Source organism: Pipra filicauda, unplaced genomic scaffold (genome assembly GCF_003945595.2).
Source record: "Pipra filicauda isolate LSUMZ 115617 unplaced genomic scaffold, ASM394559v2 scaffold35_size7292922_pilon, whole genome shotgun sequence".
Classification (NCBI taxonomy): Eukaryota; Metazoa; Chordata; class Aves; order Passeriformes; family Pipridae; genus Pipra; species Pipra filicauda.
Window position 1 is genome coordinate 4,983,871 of NW_024104487.1, and position 15,150 is coordinate 4,999,020.

General features: G+C 36.4%; 1 protein-coding gene across 2 annotated transcripts in view; it reads right to left on the reverse strand.

Annotated features, from left to right (window-relative positions):
* The window catches only part of CERT1 (ceramide transporter 1), a 78,724-nt gene that overhangs the window by 52,074 nt on the left and 11,500 nt on the right, over positions 1-15,150 (reverse strand). For both annotated transcript variants that reach the window (XM_027710035.2, XM_027710034.2), the window contains exon 3: positions 3,863-3,979. In XM_027710035.2, coding sequence (XP_027565836.1) covers positions 3,863-3,979 — 117 coding nt within the window. The remainder of the gene's footprint in view (positions 1-3,862; positions 3,980-15,150) is intronic.

Here is a 15,150-nt window from a genome sequence, read left to right on the forward strand (position 1 = left end):
AAGTCTCACAAACATACTTTTGTTAGCAAACAGCTTAAGCAGCCTACCAGAACTACCTACCCACTCAGTAAGCAACAAAGAACTTCAAAAAGAAAAAAAAAATACTTTATATAGCAGTAGACTCACATTAATAAAAATAGCTGTTTAGTAAAAGAAATAATTTCCTCTCAATTTTATTCAGATTACTATTTATCAGCTGAAGAACCTGGTTCTAAAACAAAAATAATTTTAATGCAGAAACAACAGCTTGTTAAGGAACTTTCACTTGAGTTTTGGTAACCTGAACAGAAATGTTCCTTCAGAAAATTCCAGAGTAAGCAAAATTTCAGAGTAACACAAATCTGAACTTTAAGTGTAATTTTGTCTCATAAAAGCCCATCTTCTCCTACTCTAAATCAAGTTTTTAGGTATAAAACTTGCATGAGATGAAGTAAATTAAAGAATAGATGAAGAGTTACTTTAATCTAAGGATCATTTAAGTGTTGATTATATAAATTTGAATGAAAAATGGGATTAACCTCCAGATTCCATGTAAATATGTTTTTTCAGATCCTACCAAAGTTATACTGGAAAAATACAGTTTCTTAAATATTTTCCATACAAACTTCTAAAGAAATTATAGGATATAGCACTAACCTCTCAATGAAAATACAGAAACAAGACATTTGGAAACACATTTTTTAAGAACCTTTAATAATACCAGACTGAATACTGGATTTGGACACTTATGGTTTATGTTAAATCCTATCAAACACTTACTTATGTGCCTACAGCACTTTTCTAAGGCTTATGGTGATAAGATTACTTCATATTTTTGTAAGAACAGTTAGAAGGAACAGATGCACCTCTGCACTTACATTTATCACACAAAGCTGCTACTGTATTATGAATACAACAGCATATTGCACTGGAAAAACATGCTACTAACTGACATTTCATTACATACTTTTAACTTGAGACTAAGATATTATTACAAGACTGCATTAACTTTTGCTGTATTCCTTGCCTTGTCTTGATCCACTATATTTAGTTGCATAATACAAAAAGGATGCTTATAAATAATGTAATTGATTTAACATATTAAATGTTTTGGTGGTTTACTATTAAATGTTTTGGTGGTTTACTATTAAATGTTTTGGTGGTTTACTATTAAATGTTTTGGTGGTTTACTATTAAATGTTTTGGTGGTTTACTATTAAATGTTTTGGTGGTTTACTATTAAATGTTTTGGTGGTTTACTATTAAATGTTTTGGTGGTTTACTATTAAATGTTTTGGTGGTTTACTATTAAATGTTTTGGTGGTTTACTATTAAATGTTTTGGTGGTTTACTATTAAATGTTTTGGTTGTTTACTATTAAATGTTTTGGTGGTTTACTATTAAATGTTTTGGTGGTTTACTATTAAATGTTTTGGTGGTTTACTATTAAATGTTTTGGTGGTTTACTATTAAATGTTTTGGTGGTTTATTTAGAAGTGAGATGCCATAATATTTTCCTTTCCATGTAAGAATGAGAACAACTGTTATTTGCCTTAGATACTGTAAACACTGCAGAGTAAAAAGGAAATGAAAGAAACTGAAAAATGTCAAGTAGCCATGAAACTGCAAACTACACATACTGAAAAAGCCATAAGATTCAGAACAGTCAAGTCCAGTGTTACTACATTAGGACAGAAAGATGCAAACTGAACTAGTTCTTGTCAATTCAGCATAAACAGAAGAATTTTATTACCGCTTCCTACTTGTAGACATACTTTTCTTCTGTTTATATAACATTCCAGAACACCCTCACTCTTTGAAAAACAAGCAGAAAAATAACTTTATTAAAATAATGAAAAAAGCACTCATTAACCCTACCCCTATATGAACTCTAAATACTGAAAAAAAATGTGTACTAGAATTAACCAAGAAACTCCTCATATTCTATTCCTTTAAATGTAAAGGCAGAGATCTGGTACAATTTATTGATTTATTTAAATAACTACCAAATTCTTGCAAAGTATGGAAGTTCAAACTGTCCAAACAGAAATCAATATTAAAAGAAGCCTTATTTTTTGAAGTGGAAAACCTGCATAATTAATCAGGCTTTTTCACAAAGGGAGGTCACTTTTGGAATGCTAGACCTTGTGCTCCTCAACACTCACTAATGATTTGAAAAGAGGGTTGAATGAGACAACTTAAGCTTACCTTACCACTAATAACAGACAAAAAGGAATGCAAACAGATACCTCATGACGGGCTGAGCACTAATGCAGGAAAAACTTCAGTGTTGAAAAATACAAGTTGGTTTGGGTTTTTTTAAGTAGCAGAGAAAAACAATTTCAATTTAACACAGTGGAAAACTCTATTACCATTCAATAATTCCATAATATGAGTTGGTGATTCCATAAAATCACAGCTTAGAACTCAGCAACAGTTAAGGTGAACCTCACAAGAGGGGAAAAAAACCCAGCATGAAAATGGTTTGAAGCTGGGCTGAGCAGAGTTCAATACAGGATTTGGGTTTTTTTTCCTCATTAATTTCTGCATGGTAGCATGCAACAACCCAGACTGCATTTCTGCTTATCTGGCTTCAGGTTAAGTTCTGCATTTCCCCAGCTGAATCATTCACCTAATCTAGTCTGAATTTTAGCCTAGGGCTATTGAGCTCCATGTCCCCACAAAGCCATACCTGAAGACCACCAAGCCTGTAAAGCAGTTTTAGAAATGCCAGTGTTATGAATATATAGCCAGCAACTTGTTCAATGTATCCTCATGAGATGTGTCTCTAAGGTACTGCACTAGGAACAAATTTCAGTAGTTTGTCTCAAGAACACTCCATTGTTCACTTTTTATTTTTTCACTAGATGCAGAAAAGCATCCTGATTTTGTAACTTATTTTTTTCTGTTTTAATGTTATCTCTGTATCAAAGTGAAGGCAAAATGCCAAGCTATACAAAAAGGGATGAATAATCTAATTGAGATGATTTTTTTTTTAGAGAACCATTACCAAAAGGCAGCACTTTAAACTTAAGAACACGTACTGCTTATTGCAAGGAAGGTCCAATAAGAGGTGAAACCTCCTTATTACATGGAGTACTTATATACACAACACTTTAAGAAGCTTAAGGTAAAAAGTCACATCTACTTAGAAATCTATTTTAATTTGTATTCCTTCAACACCTGTACAACCCAGACTGAGAGATGCATTTTGCTAGCTACTGTAGTTAAATTCTACACCTTGGGACATTGCCTATCTTGTACCTGAAAACATAATGGATGTTTTATGTACTTTCTACCTGACCTAAAGGGCTTGAAGGTCAGCTAGTTTTATAATGAAATTAACTGACTTAATTGAAACACATAAGGAATAGATCAAGAAATAGATCAAGAAAGGTGAACCAAAATGCTGAGTAGTGCCATAAGAGACAAGGAGACAAAAGCCAGTAATCAGACACTAAAAGCAGACAAATGATGAAAGAGAGGAGTCTAAGACCAGAATGATAACCTAGGGATTTGACTTTAAGACTGACAAGCTTAACATCTTGGATAGATAAGAAACAATTCAATAATCAGTGAGAAAGGATGAACAAAACAATGAAAAAAGTCACTCAAACATAATGCAAGCTTTTCTTGTTTCAAGCTAGGCAGAAAGATTCACAGTTGTTAGCCCCCAGTTCTCTAAAGTCTTATCTATGAAGAACAAGCAAATCAATTCCTTTGAACCATATTTAAAGACACAGTTTCAATCTTGCAGCTTTTAGCTGTCGTAAATACCTTCAGTACTTTAATGACTGTACAGGGAAGCTTACAACTCTGCAAGCACCATGTTTGATCTAACAAGGGAGTGAGAAAGGAAAGCAGAAAACAAAAACCAGCATACCTTGTGTTGTTCTATTGCATCTACCCACTGTTGTCTGTGGTCTGGGTCCTGAGCTCGGAGGTACCAAACACTATCATTCACACTGATATCAAATCTGCATTCATCGAAGTCATGAGGCTGTGACAGAAAAGAGTGTAAGAACAGACAAAATTACCAACATGATCGATATTACCTCACAGATTATTTTGAAACTTAAACACTAATTAGAAAATCTAATCTATGTTGTCTTGAATTCATCCTAGATTCTAAATTCCGTTTTAAGAAGCTGTCTCAAATAATGAACATACACTCTCATAATGAAAAATGCTGGTCTTCTGAAATAGAAAAGCCTGTTTAATATATAATTATTAAATAAAATTTTCATAAATAAATTCCACATAGAAATAAGTTTCATCTTTTCAAATGCTTCTAGTCCTTTAGCAAAATACCTACTATACAGAAAAATACACACAGACGTATATATACACACATACACACATTTTAATTTAAAAGCAGGACAAAAAAAGCATAACATTACTGTTATCTGTATTAATTTTAGATGGAATACATACATCATAGCAAAAAGGTACCAGGATAGAACTATAAAAGTAGACCATAGCTAAACAGCAAGTCAGAGCAGGAACTTAAGGAAGCTGTGACATCCTCTGCCTCAACTGTTTTCACCAGGTATATTTCACAGATAAATGGGAGCCATGTGCAATCTTTTAAAAGTTCTCCACTCAACTGCATCTAACTTACAGTTCACGTGCCTTAAATGCTAATAAGCTTTTACCAGCATTATAATGAAGCTGGTGAGAAAAGTACAGCAAAACAACACAATGATCTAATCTGCCCTGTGTCCTGACACTGTCAGTTCAAAGTTACTCCTTAGCAAACATTCAGCTGAGCCAAATAGTCCCCACACCCTTCACCCTTGAAAATTATTCTTAGAGAAACATAACACAGATATTTCTAAATACCTTTTTGAATTTGAATGCAAATTAAAAGTAACTGTAGGAGGCTAACAGGCTCCAGGATTAAGGCTAGTGACGCGATCTAAAGGACCACAAATATTGCTACCAGATGCTAAAGACAAGTCTACACATGTAGGTAATATCCTTTACAACACATGAACCCCTCTGCCAATATGTTCATCTTGCAGACTAAAGCGCTCATGATACACTCCACAAAAGAAAACCTAAAAACAAGTCTCATTTGTTGTGCACACCACTCCAGTGCTAGTGAGAATTTTTTTCAAAGAATTTGGAAATCAGAAGCTAGTTACACATTAAAGTATCTTTCTTTTTCTAAATATACTAAGGAAGGAGAAAAGCAGAACAGAATTCAAACTACAAAATTAAAAAAATGAGGTAGAAAGTTTAACAAAGTACATTAAGCTTCTTTTTTTTTTTTTTTTTTTTTAAGGCTTCACATATTTGGTCAAGCATCTGAACCTAAGTTCAATTTAAAGAAATTTAAACTTTCCATGGGAAAAATCTCCAGCAACTGAAAAAACTGACAATCAAGTCAAACAACTGCAGCTACTAATTACCTAATACCTGCCCATTTCAAGTTAATACAATTCAAACAACTTTAAAAACTGGCTCTATACACCACTTTGGCTTCACTGAATCAGATAACAGGCATGTGAGAAGGGACATGTGATGGTTTGACCCTGGCTCAGTGCCAGGTTCCACCAAAGCCTGTCGGTCTCCTCCTCAGCTGGACAGGGAAGAGAGGTCACTTGGTTTGTTCAGCATGGAGGAGGCTGAGAGGAGACCCCATCACAGTCTACAACTTCCTCGTGAGGGGAAGCGGAAAGGGCAGGCATTGATCTCTTCACCCTCATGACCAGTGCTGGACTTGAGGCATGAGGCTGAGTCGAGGGGGGGGAGGTTTAGGTTGGATATTAGGAAAAAGTTTTTATTCAGAGGGTGGTTGGGTGGAACAGGCTCCCCAAGGAAATGGTCACAGCACCAAGCCTGACAGAGTTCAAGAAGTGTTTGGACAATGCTTTCAGGCACATGGTGTCACTCTTAGGGTGTCCTGTGTAGGGCCAGGAGTTGGACGTGATGATCCTGATGAGTCCCTTCCAATTCAGCACATTCTATAAATCAGGTCTAGGGTTATATTCAGCTCACTGTACAGTTACCATGTTACAAAAAACCCAGCTGATCAGGTGGTCCTATTAGACCAACTTGCTTAAAGATAAGAAATAACCACCTACAATGGTACGCTTTAAAAGGAAGTTAGGCAGGTGATACATGATTTGCTTTTGACAGATGCATGTTACCTATTTAACATCCCACAGTACTTATTAATTGCCTATTTTCCATATTTTTGGAAACTGAAATCGAACTCATTGCTGCTTCTTCTTTTCCTTTGGGTTTTGTTTTTTTTTTTTGAAGTCATGCTTCATTGTAGGAACCCTGTATTAACTGAACATGAAAGACAAATAAAACACCTGATCCACATGTGACCTGTTCTTTTCTTAACACAGAGCAAATCAGGTTGTTGTCGATTATCCCTTTTCTCAATTAGTAAGAGTTCACATTTCATTTTCATTGATAACTTGGCAGACTTCTGTATGTAACCTTTTGGTATCATCTGTTACATTCCCTTCCCCACTGAGCCACTGAGCTATAGACAAACTTCCTTGGTTTGCCTCCTGCTATAAATGCTTTTATTGTTGTCTGTAGCTGCATCTAGCAGAGACCACCAAGTGTCATTCACAACTTCTCAGATCTGTCCATTTTCCTTCTAACATCCTCCTCAGATGAGTTTGACCCTCTCCTTTACACCTGCTGGAAGCTTTTCCATTTCTCTTCACCTTCTTCCTGTAGACCTCAACTCACTACATTTTCATTTCATGTTGCTTTTTCCCACTCTGCAGCAGTTTCAAGCAGCATACATAAATAGAGAGGGCACTGGGCAATAAACCCCAGACCAATAAGACACTGAATGGGAGAACCAGAAAACACTTATAGCATTTTCCAAGCTGCTTTTGGACAGACTTGTCTGTGGCAGAGGCAATCGCTGTGTGCACCAAGAGCTCCTTCTAGAGCCAGCATTAAAAAAACCCACAAAACCACCAAACCAAAAAAAAACCCCAAACCCAACCAAAACTCAGCTAAATCATAATTCTGTGCAAGAATATGCTGCAAGAAAGAGGACTCCAGCATCCCCAAACACCCTTTTGGTATGCCTTGTAATCTTTCTTCCAAGGCATCCACAGAGAATCCTGCAGAAACAAAGGCAATTGCAAACATTCAAGTGTCCCAGATCCTTCCGTCCAAAACCAAAGGATAGCAGCTCTTAAATTCTAAACCAGCAAGAACAGTTTACATGAAGAAACACTTACTTGGCTACAGTTACTGAGGAAGTCAGTAGCCAGCTCAGGTCTCATGAGTCATAGCTGACTGCATTGCCACATAATCCTTCCTGCTATGCAGCTGTAAAGCCTGATGCATTCATGAAACAAACTTCAGAGCAGTATCTGCTTGAAAAACACTGGTTTGGGTGCTTAAGGCAAATCACACAGGAAAGTCTTAAGTGTTTTTATATACTTCATAACATGGAAGAGTACTCCATGGGAGGGAAAAAAGAAAAACACCTTGAATGAAGGAACTTTCACTTGCTCTTTCACTACTCCAAGTGGTATTAAAGGCATTTCTTGTTTTCCCTACAGAGGAAAGGCAGGGTGGTTCACAGCAGATACAACTCAAGCCTGCATATTACAATTATTAAAGTGGGCTTCTGCCATTATTCCCATTGCAGAACTAAAACTTACCTAAGCTAACATTATTTTAAATTTTTGAAGGTTTTTTTGTATTAAGAAAATACTGAGTGTGGAACTAGGACACAAGACAAACAATAGAGGCCTACAGAAAATAAGAACTACCATTCTTTATTCTCTCTCAGATGTGAATGCCTAGCTAGATGATAGTCTCTGTTGAATTTATGCTAGTGACACAGTTCTCAGTTACTAAAAAGCAGTATCATATAGTGCTATGAATATAATTGCAGTTTACAAATACACTAGTGTTATACATCGCAACATATATTAACTGAGTGAAGACAACCATTGTACCTACCTAGTTTGGCAGTACATAGCTATTTATCCTTGAACTTTTGACATAGCAGCTTTTTGGAGGTTTTTATTTTTTTTTTTGCAATGCCAACAATTAATTCTTTTCATATAGAAGAATAAAAAATTTAGTATAGCTGCACACTGATTTTGCCCACAGCTAAATGTGAAAACCTATTCAGCTGTTGAATACAATTCCTGGATTTCTAGATTCCAGTCATATTTAAGCCAGATTCCATAAAACCTCTAATGCTCATTCTCATTCATCCTGCTAGACCACCACATTATTTACTTTTCTGTGGACTGCATAATCAGAGACATGAAATCTTGAAAGAGAACTACATTCATAAAAGAATAATTTTAAAATGAAGGCAAATATTAAGTACTACTTGTTTTATTCCCTCTAAAAAAAATATTGCAAAATTGTGAGAAATCATTACTTTGGAAAAGGCATTTTGTGAAGTAATACATTTCAGTTTACTTAATTTACTTAAGAGGTTTTACAAAACTCTCTTAAAGGAAAAGCTCGAATGATCTGAACTCCTCTGACAAGGAATAATGATTGTTAGCTCTCAATCATTATCAACGACTTTAGTAGTAGCTTTAAGCTAAAACATGAAACCTGATGTTTCCCCCTGCTTCTCTTAAAGCAACTCAAAACAAGTCGGCAGAACTTCACATTCTTTTTTTCAGGTAGGCTTGAGGAAAGTGTCAGTCAAAAGTTACTTAACTGAAAATTGAGAAAACAAATTTAAGTTTTGGTAATCCAACTTCAGTTTTTCTTCAAAAAATGGCCTACACACGGCCATTATGGCCTTATATCCAAATACCTGAAGCTATTAAAAATACTAATACTCAGTCTTTAAGAAACAAAAAATGCCTTATCTAAGTAAAAATGACTTAAGATTACTCTTCCTACATAAAACATAAAGTGTTTTTTATATTTCACTGATGCAAACGCTGTAGCCCATGCTTACAGACTTACGGGTTTTTTCGTTTGTAGCATGTGCATAGGGACAAACCACTCCCCAATCACTTCTCTTCCACTTAATAGACAAGTTGGTACATTCTGCCCTTTGCTTCTTCTGACAGGGAAGTACTGAAACACCACTTTGCAACTCTGATGTCTGTCTGCATGAACCTTCACATTAATAAGCCTGCAAAACTTTTAAACCAATTGCAGCTTAAATATGTCTTGAAATTGGACATGAAAAGTTGTACCCTGGAAAGTGAGATGCAAGCCAAACTATCATAACCAACATTTCCCAGGTCAAGAGAGCTGAACACGCAATCTTTCCCATGTGAACCGTGTCACTGTCCTATAATGCAAGGTACAATTTATCTACTGGTTAATTTTTCTGCTATTCCCATGGAATTCAGGAAAAATTGTCCCTTTTCCACCATTCTTCAACTTCCTGAAATCCTCCAGTTACAAGGTACCTGAACAAACTACCACTTCCTTTAAAAAAAAAAAAAAAAAAAAAAAAAGATGTTCAGAGCAGTTACCACAAAAGCTCATAGGTCATTCAATGGGTTCTGGACCTGAATGTATTCATTCAAATGCCAAAAACACCTCTATCCTCTCTAGTTTCCAACAGGAAATCCAAGAGATCATTCCTGGATAATACGGATAGGACAAGAAAGGATAGAGGGACACAAGCAATTATTAGAATATAATAAATTGCATCTTTTACATCGCATTACTTTTGAAACAGACATAAGTTTGAAAGAGGACTGTATTCACACATAAGCAAGGGAACATCCTCACAACAGAAGGCAGCAAACTGGACAAAGAAAGAGATGTGCATGTGACAATTTTCAACGCAATGGACAAAACCAGTATCCTATGTTAAAAAGAGAGACAGCATAACATCTTATATGATGAGCTTTAGAAATACAGTACTGAGCACCTTAAAAGGTAGCTTACCTGATGCAACAGAAAAAGGGAAAGTGATATAAGGTAGCAGGTAACAAGGTCAAATAAAGAAAAAAAATGTCTTCACTCCATGATTTTCAGTAAGCAGCATGTATCAAAATAAGAAAAACACTGCAGTTATTGAGAAGTGAGACTAACACCAAAGTGTGTACTTTGACTGTGGGAACAAATAAAAAAAAGAACCTATTTGATGCCAGACAACTCATATGAGCGCTTCTTATATGTACCTATGTTGAAGTGCTAACCAAACAGAGATAAAAAGTTTAAGATTTGTGCTGTATGATTGAAAAACTTAGTTTTAAAAGTACATATGAAAACACTGTTTCAACTCCTATGAAAAACCAGCTTGGAATTTGCAAGGCCTGTGATTAGTTAGTTGGAAAAAAGCATGAGGAAGATCTCAGCCAAGTTTTGAAAAGTGCACATCTTAAAATAATTTTTGAGAGCATTTAATTCATGACAGATCCAAACTGTGAAGAAATTATGTCCTCTGACTAAAAAATGTAAAATGGCTGAAAATATGCTAACCTATAGAAAAAAAAAAAAAGAACAGAAAGAAAGTGAAATGAAATACCACTGAGATGATTGTATTCTATATGATGAATAGTATGTAAATTATCAATGGAAAAATCCTTTAAGCTGAATCAAAATATGTGTTTTACCAAATAATATTATGCTTGGTTAGAATTTTACCAGACAAGACAGGTCTACAAAACACTGGCTTTTGTGCAGTATTAAATACTAAGAACAAGTATTTCTCAAGTTACTTTATTTCTTTATGAGTCACTGAAAAGCTCATGGGTCAACATAAAGACAGGGAGATCACTCACTTCCTGCCAGCAGGGTCAAACAGATTTGACTTGGTGAAAATTGATTTAATTTGTGACCAATTAGAGTTGGATGGTGAGAAATGAGACAAAACTAAAAATGCAGGCACAGGGGATGGGGCATGAGGGCTGTGGTCAGTCAGTAATACTAACTCTGCCACTCCTTCCTCACACTCTTCACCTGCTCCAGAAATGATTTTGTCCATCACTGCAGTTCTTCAGGGTAAATCTGTTCCAGCACGGGCTTTTCAGAGATTGCAGCCTGTGTCAGGATATATCCAGCTGCTATTGTTGGGTCCTACACAGGCTGCAGTGTGGTCATCTGGTTTGGTGCAGTTCTCAACACAGTCTACAGGGAAATGCCTGCACAGTGGTCTCCTCCACAGGCTGCAGGGGACCTCTGCTCTGTGGCTGGAGCATCTCTTCCTGCTCTGAGCTGTTTCTCACACTTTTTCCTCACTCCTCTCTTTCTCACACATTTCTGAGTGGTATTTTGGCCCTCTGACTATGTTTACCTTGAGGTGTCACCGCAATGGCTGAGGGGCTCAGCTGTGCCCTGTGTTGGGTCCAGTGAAGCTGACTGGAACTGGCTGTGTTCATTGCAGGACAACCTGGAGTCTCCTCACAGAGGCTGCCTGGCAGCCCCCAACTTCACCATGTTCACTTAGTGTAATCATAAAAGTTCATCAAGATCTTTTTATCTCTATGACTTCTTTTTGAAGACACTTGGCTTTAGAAGTATAACACTAAAGTTACTAAAGTAATTAATTTTGCAAGGGTTTTTTACTTTTTATATCAATATCTTCCCCAGATCCAACTGCCAGGATGGAGCAACTTGGAGAAAGCATTATACTCCATTGTTTATATTTCATTAAAAATGTACTGAACCCCCCCAAAATGTTGCAAATTCTAATCCCCCTTATCTGTTGTATTTGCCCCCTGCTGCCCCAAGAAAAGTCAAGGGGAATTAGGTCTGTCAAAATTCACAACACAAAATTCTGGTTTCCCTTTCCAAGTTCCAAAATCCAAGCAAAACCCAACAGAAACACTGCACTACAATGTCTTGACTTTCCTTGTTACTCTTAAGCAAGAAGAACCCACTTTTTAGTTGCATTGGCTAGCTGTAATTTTTTTACAGGGTATAGGAAAACCTTATTGTGAACAAGCAAATAAACAGGACAACTCCATGCCTACCGAAACAGTGATGAGCCTTTGAGGGGCCAAATATGGGCTAATTGCTTATTGTTCATCACCACATTTAAAAGAATTTACACATGTAGGAAAAAAACTTCCTTAGTAATAGGCTTAAAAATATAAAGGCCTATTAAAAATTTTTACATTCTTTCCCACTAATATTTCACTTCAGGTCTTAAGTTAGCATATTTGCTTTTCAAAATGATTTTCAACACTTATTATTCTTTTAAATAATAATCTCATCTTTCCAAATCTAACTAAAGTAATGGCCAGTGAAAGCAGCAGCATGATGAGCAGAATTTAAAATTAGTTTGGTAGCATGCTATGCAAACTTTAAAATTAGCTAGGTTTAATCCATTGCAAAGAAGTTCTCTCATTGGAGAATCGCCCTTTCAAGTCTGGATCAAGCATATATTATACATAGTACTTTAGCAGTGAAACCACATTTGAAATTTGAAACCCAAAATTCTCAAGCATAAACGTGGTCAATCTGGTTTTCTGCACACCTGCTGAAGAGGTTCAGATGCAGAAGCGATTGTATAGAAATAATTTTAAGATTTTTTGTGACGAATCCTCTATCTCGCAGTATAATATCTTACAGTACACGATTTTTTAAATTAATATTTCATCAAATTATTTACCTGTTAATAAAATGGAATTACTATGTAGTATCACGTCATGCTGTATTGGTTTATATGTAAACACATCTCTGACGTGTGCTTCAAATGCCTACTGAAAAAAAAAGGTACTTGTAATAGCAAGACCTAGAGTGTAACAGAAGTGGACTTGAAATGTCAGCTAAACTTTAGTCGAAGACATGGAATGGCACTGCGTTACTAGAAGAAAGAGGGCAAGACTGAAACAGTTGTAAGTCAGCATGTGCATGCAGCTGTCACCTTAATCCACTAGTGACTACGTACAAGATCCCTGGATTAGTGATTCAGTATTAACAGATTTAGATACACAGTGTGAGAAATGAGGGTATAACTAATACGCCTGTCCTGTTTGACCAGTCTGAAGAATTCAAAACTTGACCTAATTCAAAACTGGCCTTTAGAGCTAAGTATCAGCTAATGAGTCCAGTATATGAAATACTGGAAATGGAAGTGTATATATTGTTGTCTTGGTGAGAACCAAATCAGAGAACTGAGTCCCCTGAAGAAAAACTCGTATGATACTTCTCAGGTTTCCATTTGGAGGAAAATTTAATTGCATTTATCCAACACCTACAAGCATCAACTATGGAAAAAAAACACAAACAGAATGATATACCATGCAGAAAAACATCAACCTAGAATTGTTTACCAATCACCAAATTAAACTGCTTAGGAATCCCACCATACACAGAAGGAAGATAGAGTTACCAATGAGGCAGGAAGCCAGGCAACTTTGTATCAACTTCAGAGAATGCAGAAACATTGTCTGTGCCACTTTTTTAAAAGGTTATTTTTATAATATTTTTATAACAGGAATCACCTATGCACTGCTGCACTCCTAAAATAACTATTTGTGTATTGATCAGCTTTACTGTACCTTGCATGATGTACTGCTGCATGGCACAGAAGACCCAGTGGCACATACACCAGCAGCAACAGAACAATACAGATTTCGCAAGAAAACCACGAGCAAGTATCCAGAGAAGGTGCTCAACCCTAGGAGAAAAACAATGCTTCACAGCACTACAACTTGCTGGTGGAGAGACTAGAGCATTCTGGACTTAGATTTATGGTGATGGGACTGGAAATTCCAATTCTAGGAAATCAGTGGAGTTGCAGCTAAAACAGAGGCCTGCTGTACCTGTGAAGGCAGCACACTACAATTTAAGATTAGCTTCATTTGATTACAAACATAAGCAACTTAACATAGTACAACTGAATAAGCATTTCCATAAATGCAGTATTAACATTATTAGCAACAGGACTTATGCTAACTATGCAAGTCCAAGTCTTGATCCGTAAGGCTCATTATCAACATCTTATGAAAACTGGCTCTATGAACTAGACCTTGGTACCAGATGTCTCTTTATGATATAAAATTTAAGCATGTGATATCAAAGATCTTAAAACTATGGACATAGATGAAAAGCAGAGGCCTCCAGAACCACAAACAACTCCTTAATGATCAGATACTGGTCAGTGAAAACATGCGACCCCCAGAGCCAGGAAGGCTGGTTTTGCTCTTGGTGGGAGCAGGTACTCCAGAGGAAAAGAAAAAACCTAACAATTGAGCAACAGGGCAAAGAAGCAAAAAGGCTGCAGTTTGGGATAGGAACTCCTCTCCAGCATGACACCACATGCAGTCCAGGGTCATGCGCCTCAATCATTTTATAAAAGATGGTTACAAAAAATCCTAATTCGGGGGGGGGGGTGGGTGTTGGCAGAAGATGCCTACTTCAGTTCTGTCCCTGTCCTGTCACCTCCTCCCACCCCTTACTGAAGAGCTCTTAAATCAGGTTAGGTTGACCTCAGCAACTAGGACCATCGAGAACAAGGATATCAGGCTAGCTACATGATACTGGTACTACATGGTACTGCATAGCTTCAGCTAATTTAGGATATGTCAGATATACAACTGACCGCTTTGAATACATAACAATAATGGTTAGTGTGTAAGAACTAATGTATAGCAATAATTAACAACATGTAAGAACTAATTAAAAGCACAAAGTATGTTGCTAATGAATGTCAGCCTAAAAATGCCAGCCTTTCATTCTAAACTTAAAATTGACCTGAATTGTCAGTCTAAATTCTTTCATCACAGTTTCCTCTAATTACTTCATATATTTATATATTTTTGTACATATATATCTATACACACAATTAGTTCTGAAAGAGCTTAAAAAGACAGTATAGGAAAAAGAGCATCATCCTTAAAAGGCAGCAACTTAAAAAGTTTTAAGAATATATCAGACACCAGTGACAGTACAATCAGAGTTAAGTGCCTGGAGACATGGGGTAGTACATTCTGTTCCAACTAGTCCTCCTAACTGAGGAAAGATGGACCTCAATCAGTCGAGTGGAAAGACACACTAAACAGATTTCAGAAGTGGCTGAAGTTCGCCAGACTACTTGATCTAATTCACATTGATCAGAATTCACCCGGAACAAGAGAAAAGCAGCAACTAAAGTTTATGCCCAAAGGAGAAAAAACATGAATTAGAAGGAGAAAACAACACTCAGCTAATTATCTATGAAGAATTATTCTCCATGTATGGACAAAAATGAAAGGCTGGTAAGATAGTGACTTCAGAAAGCAACTAAAACAT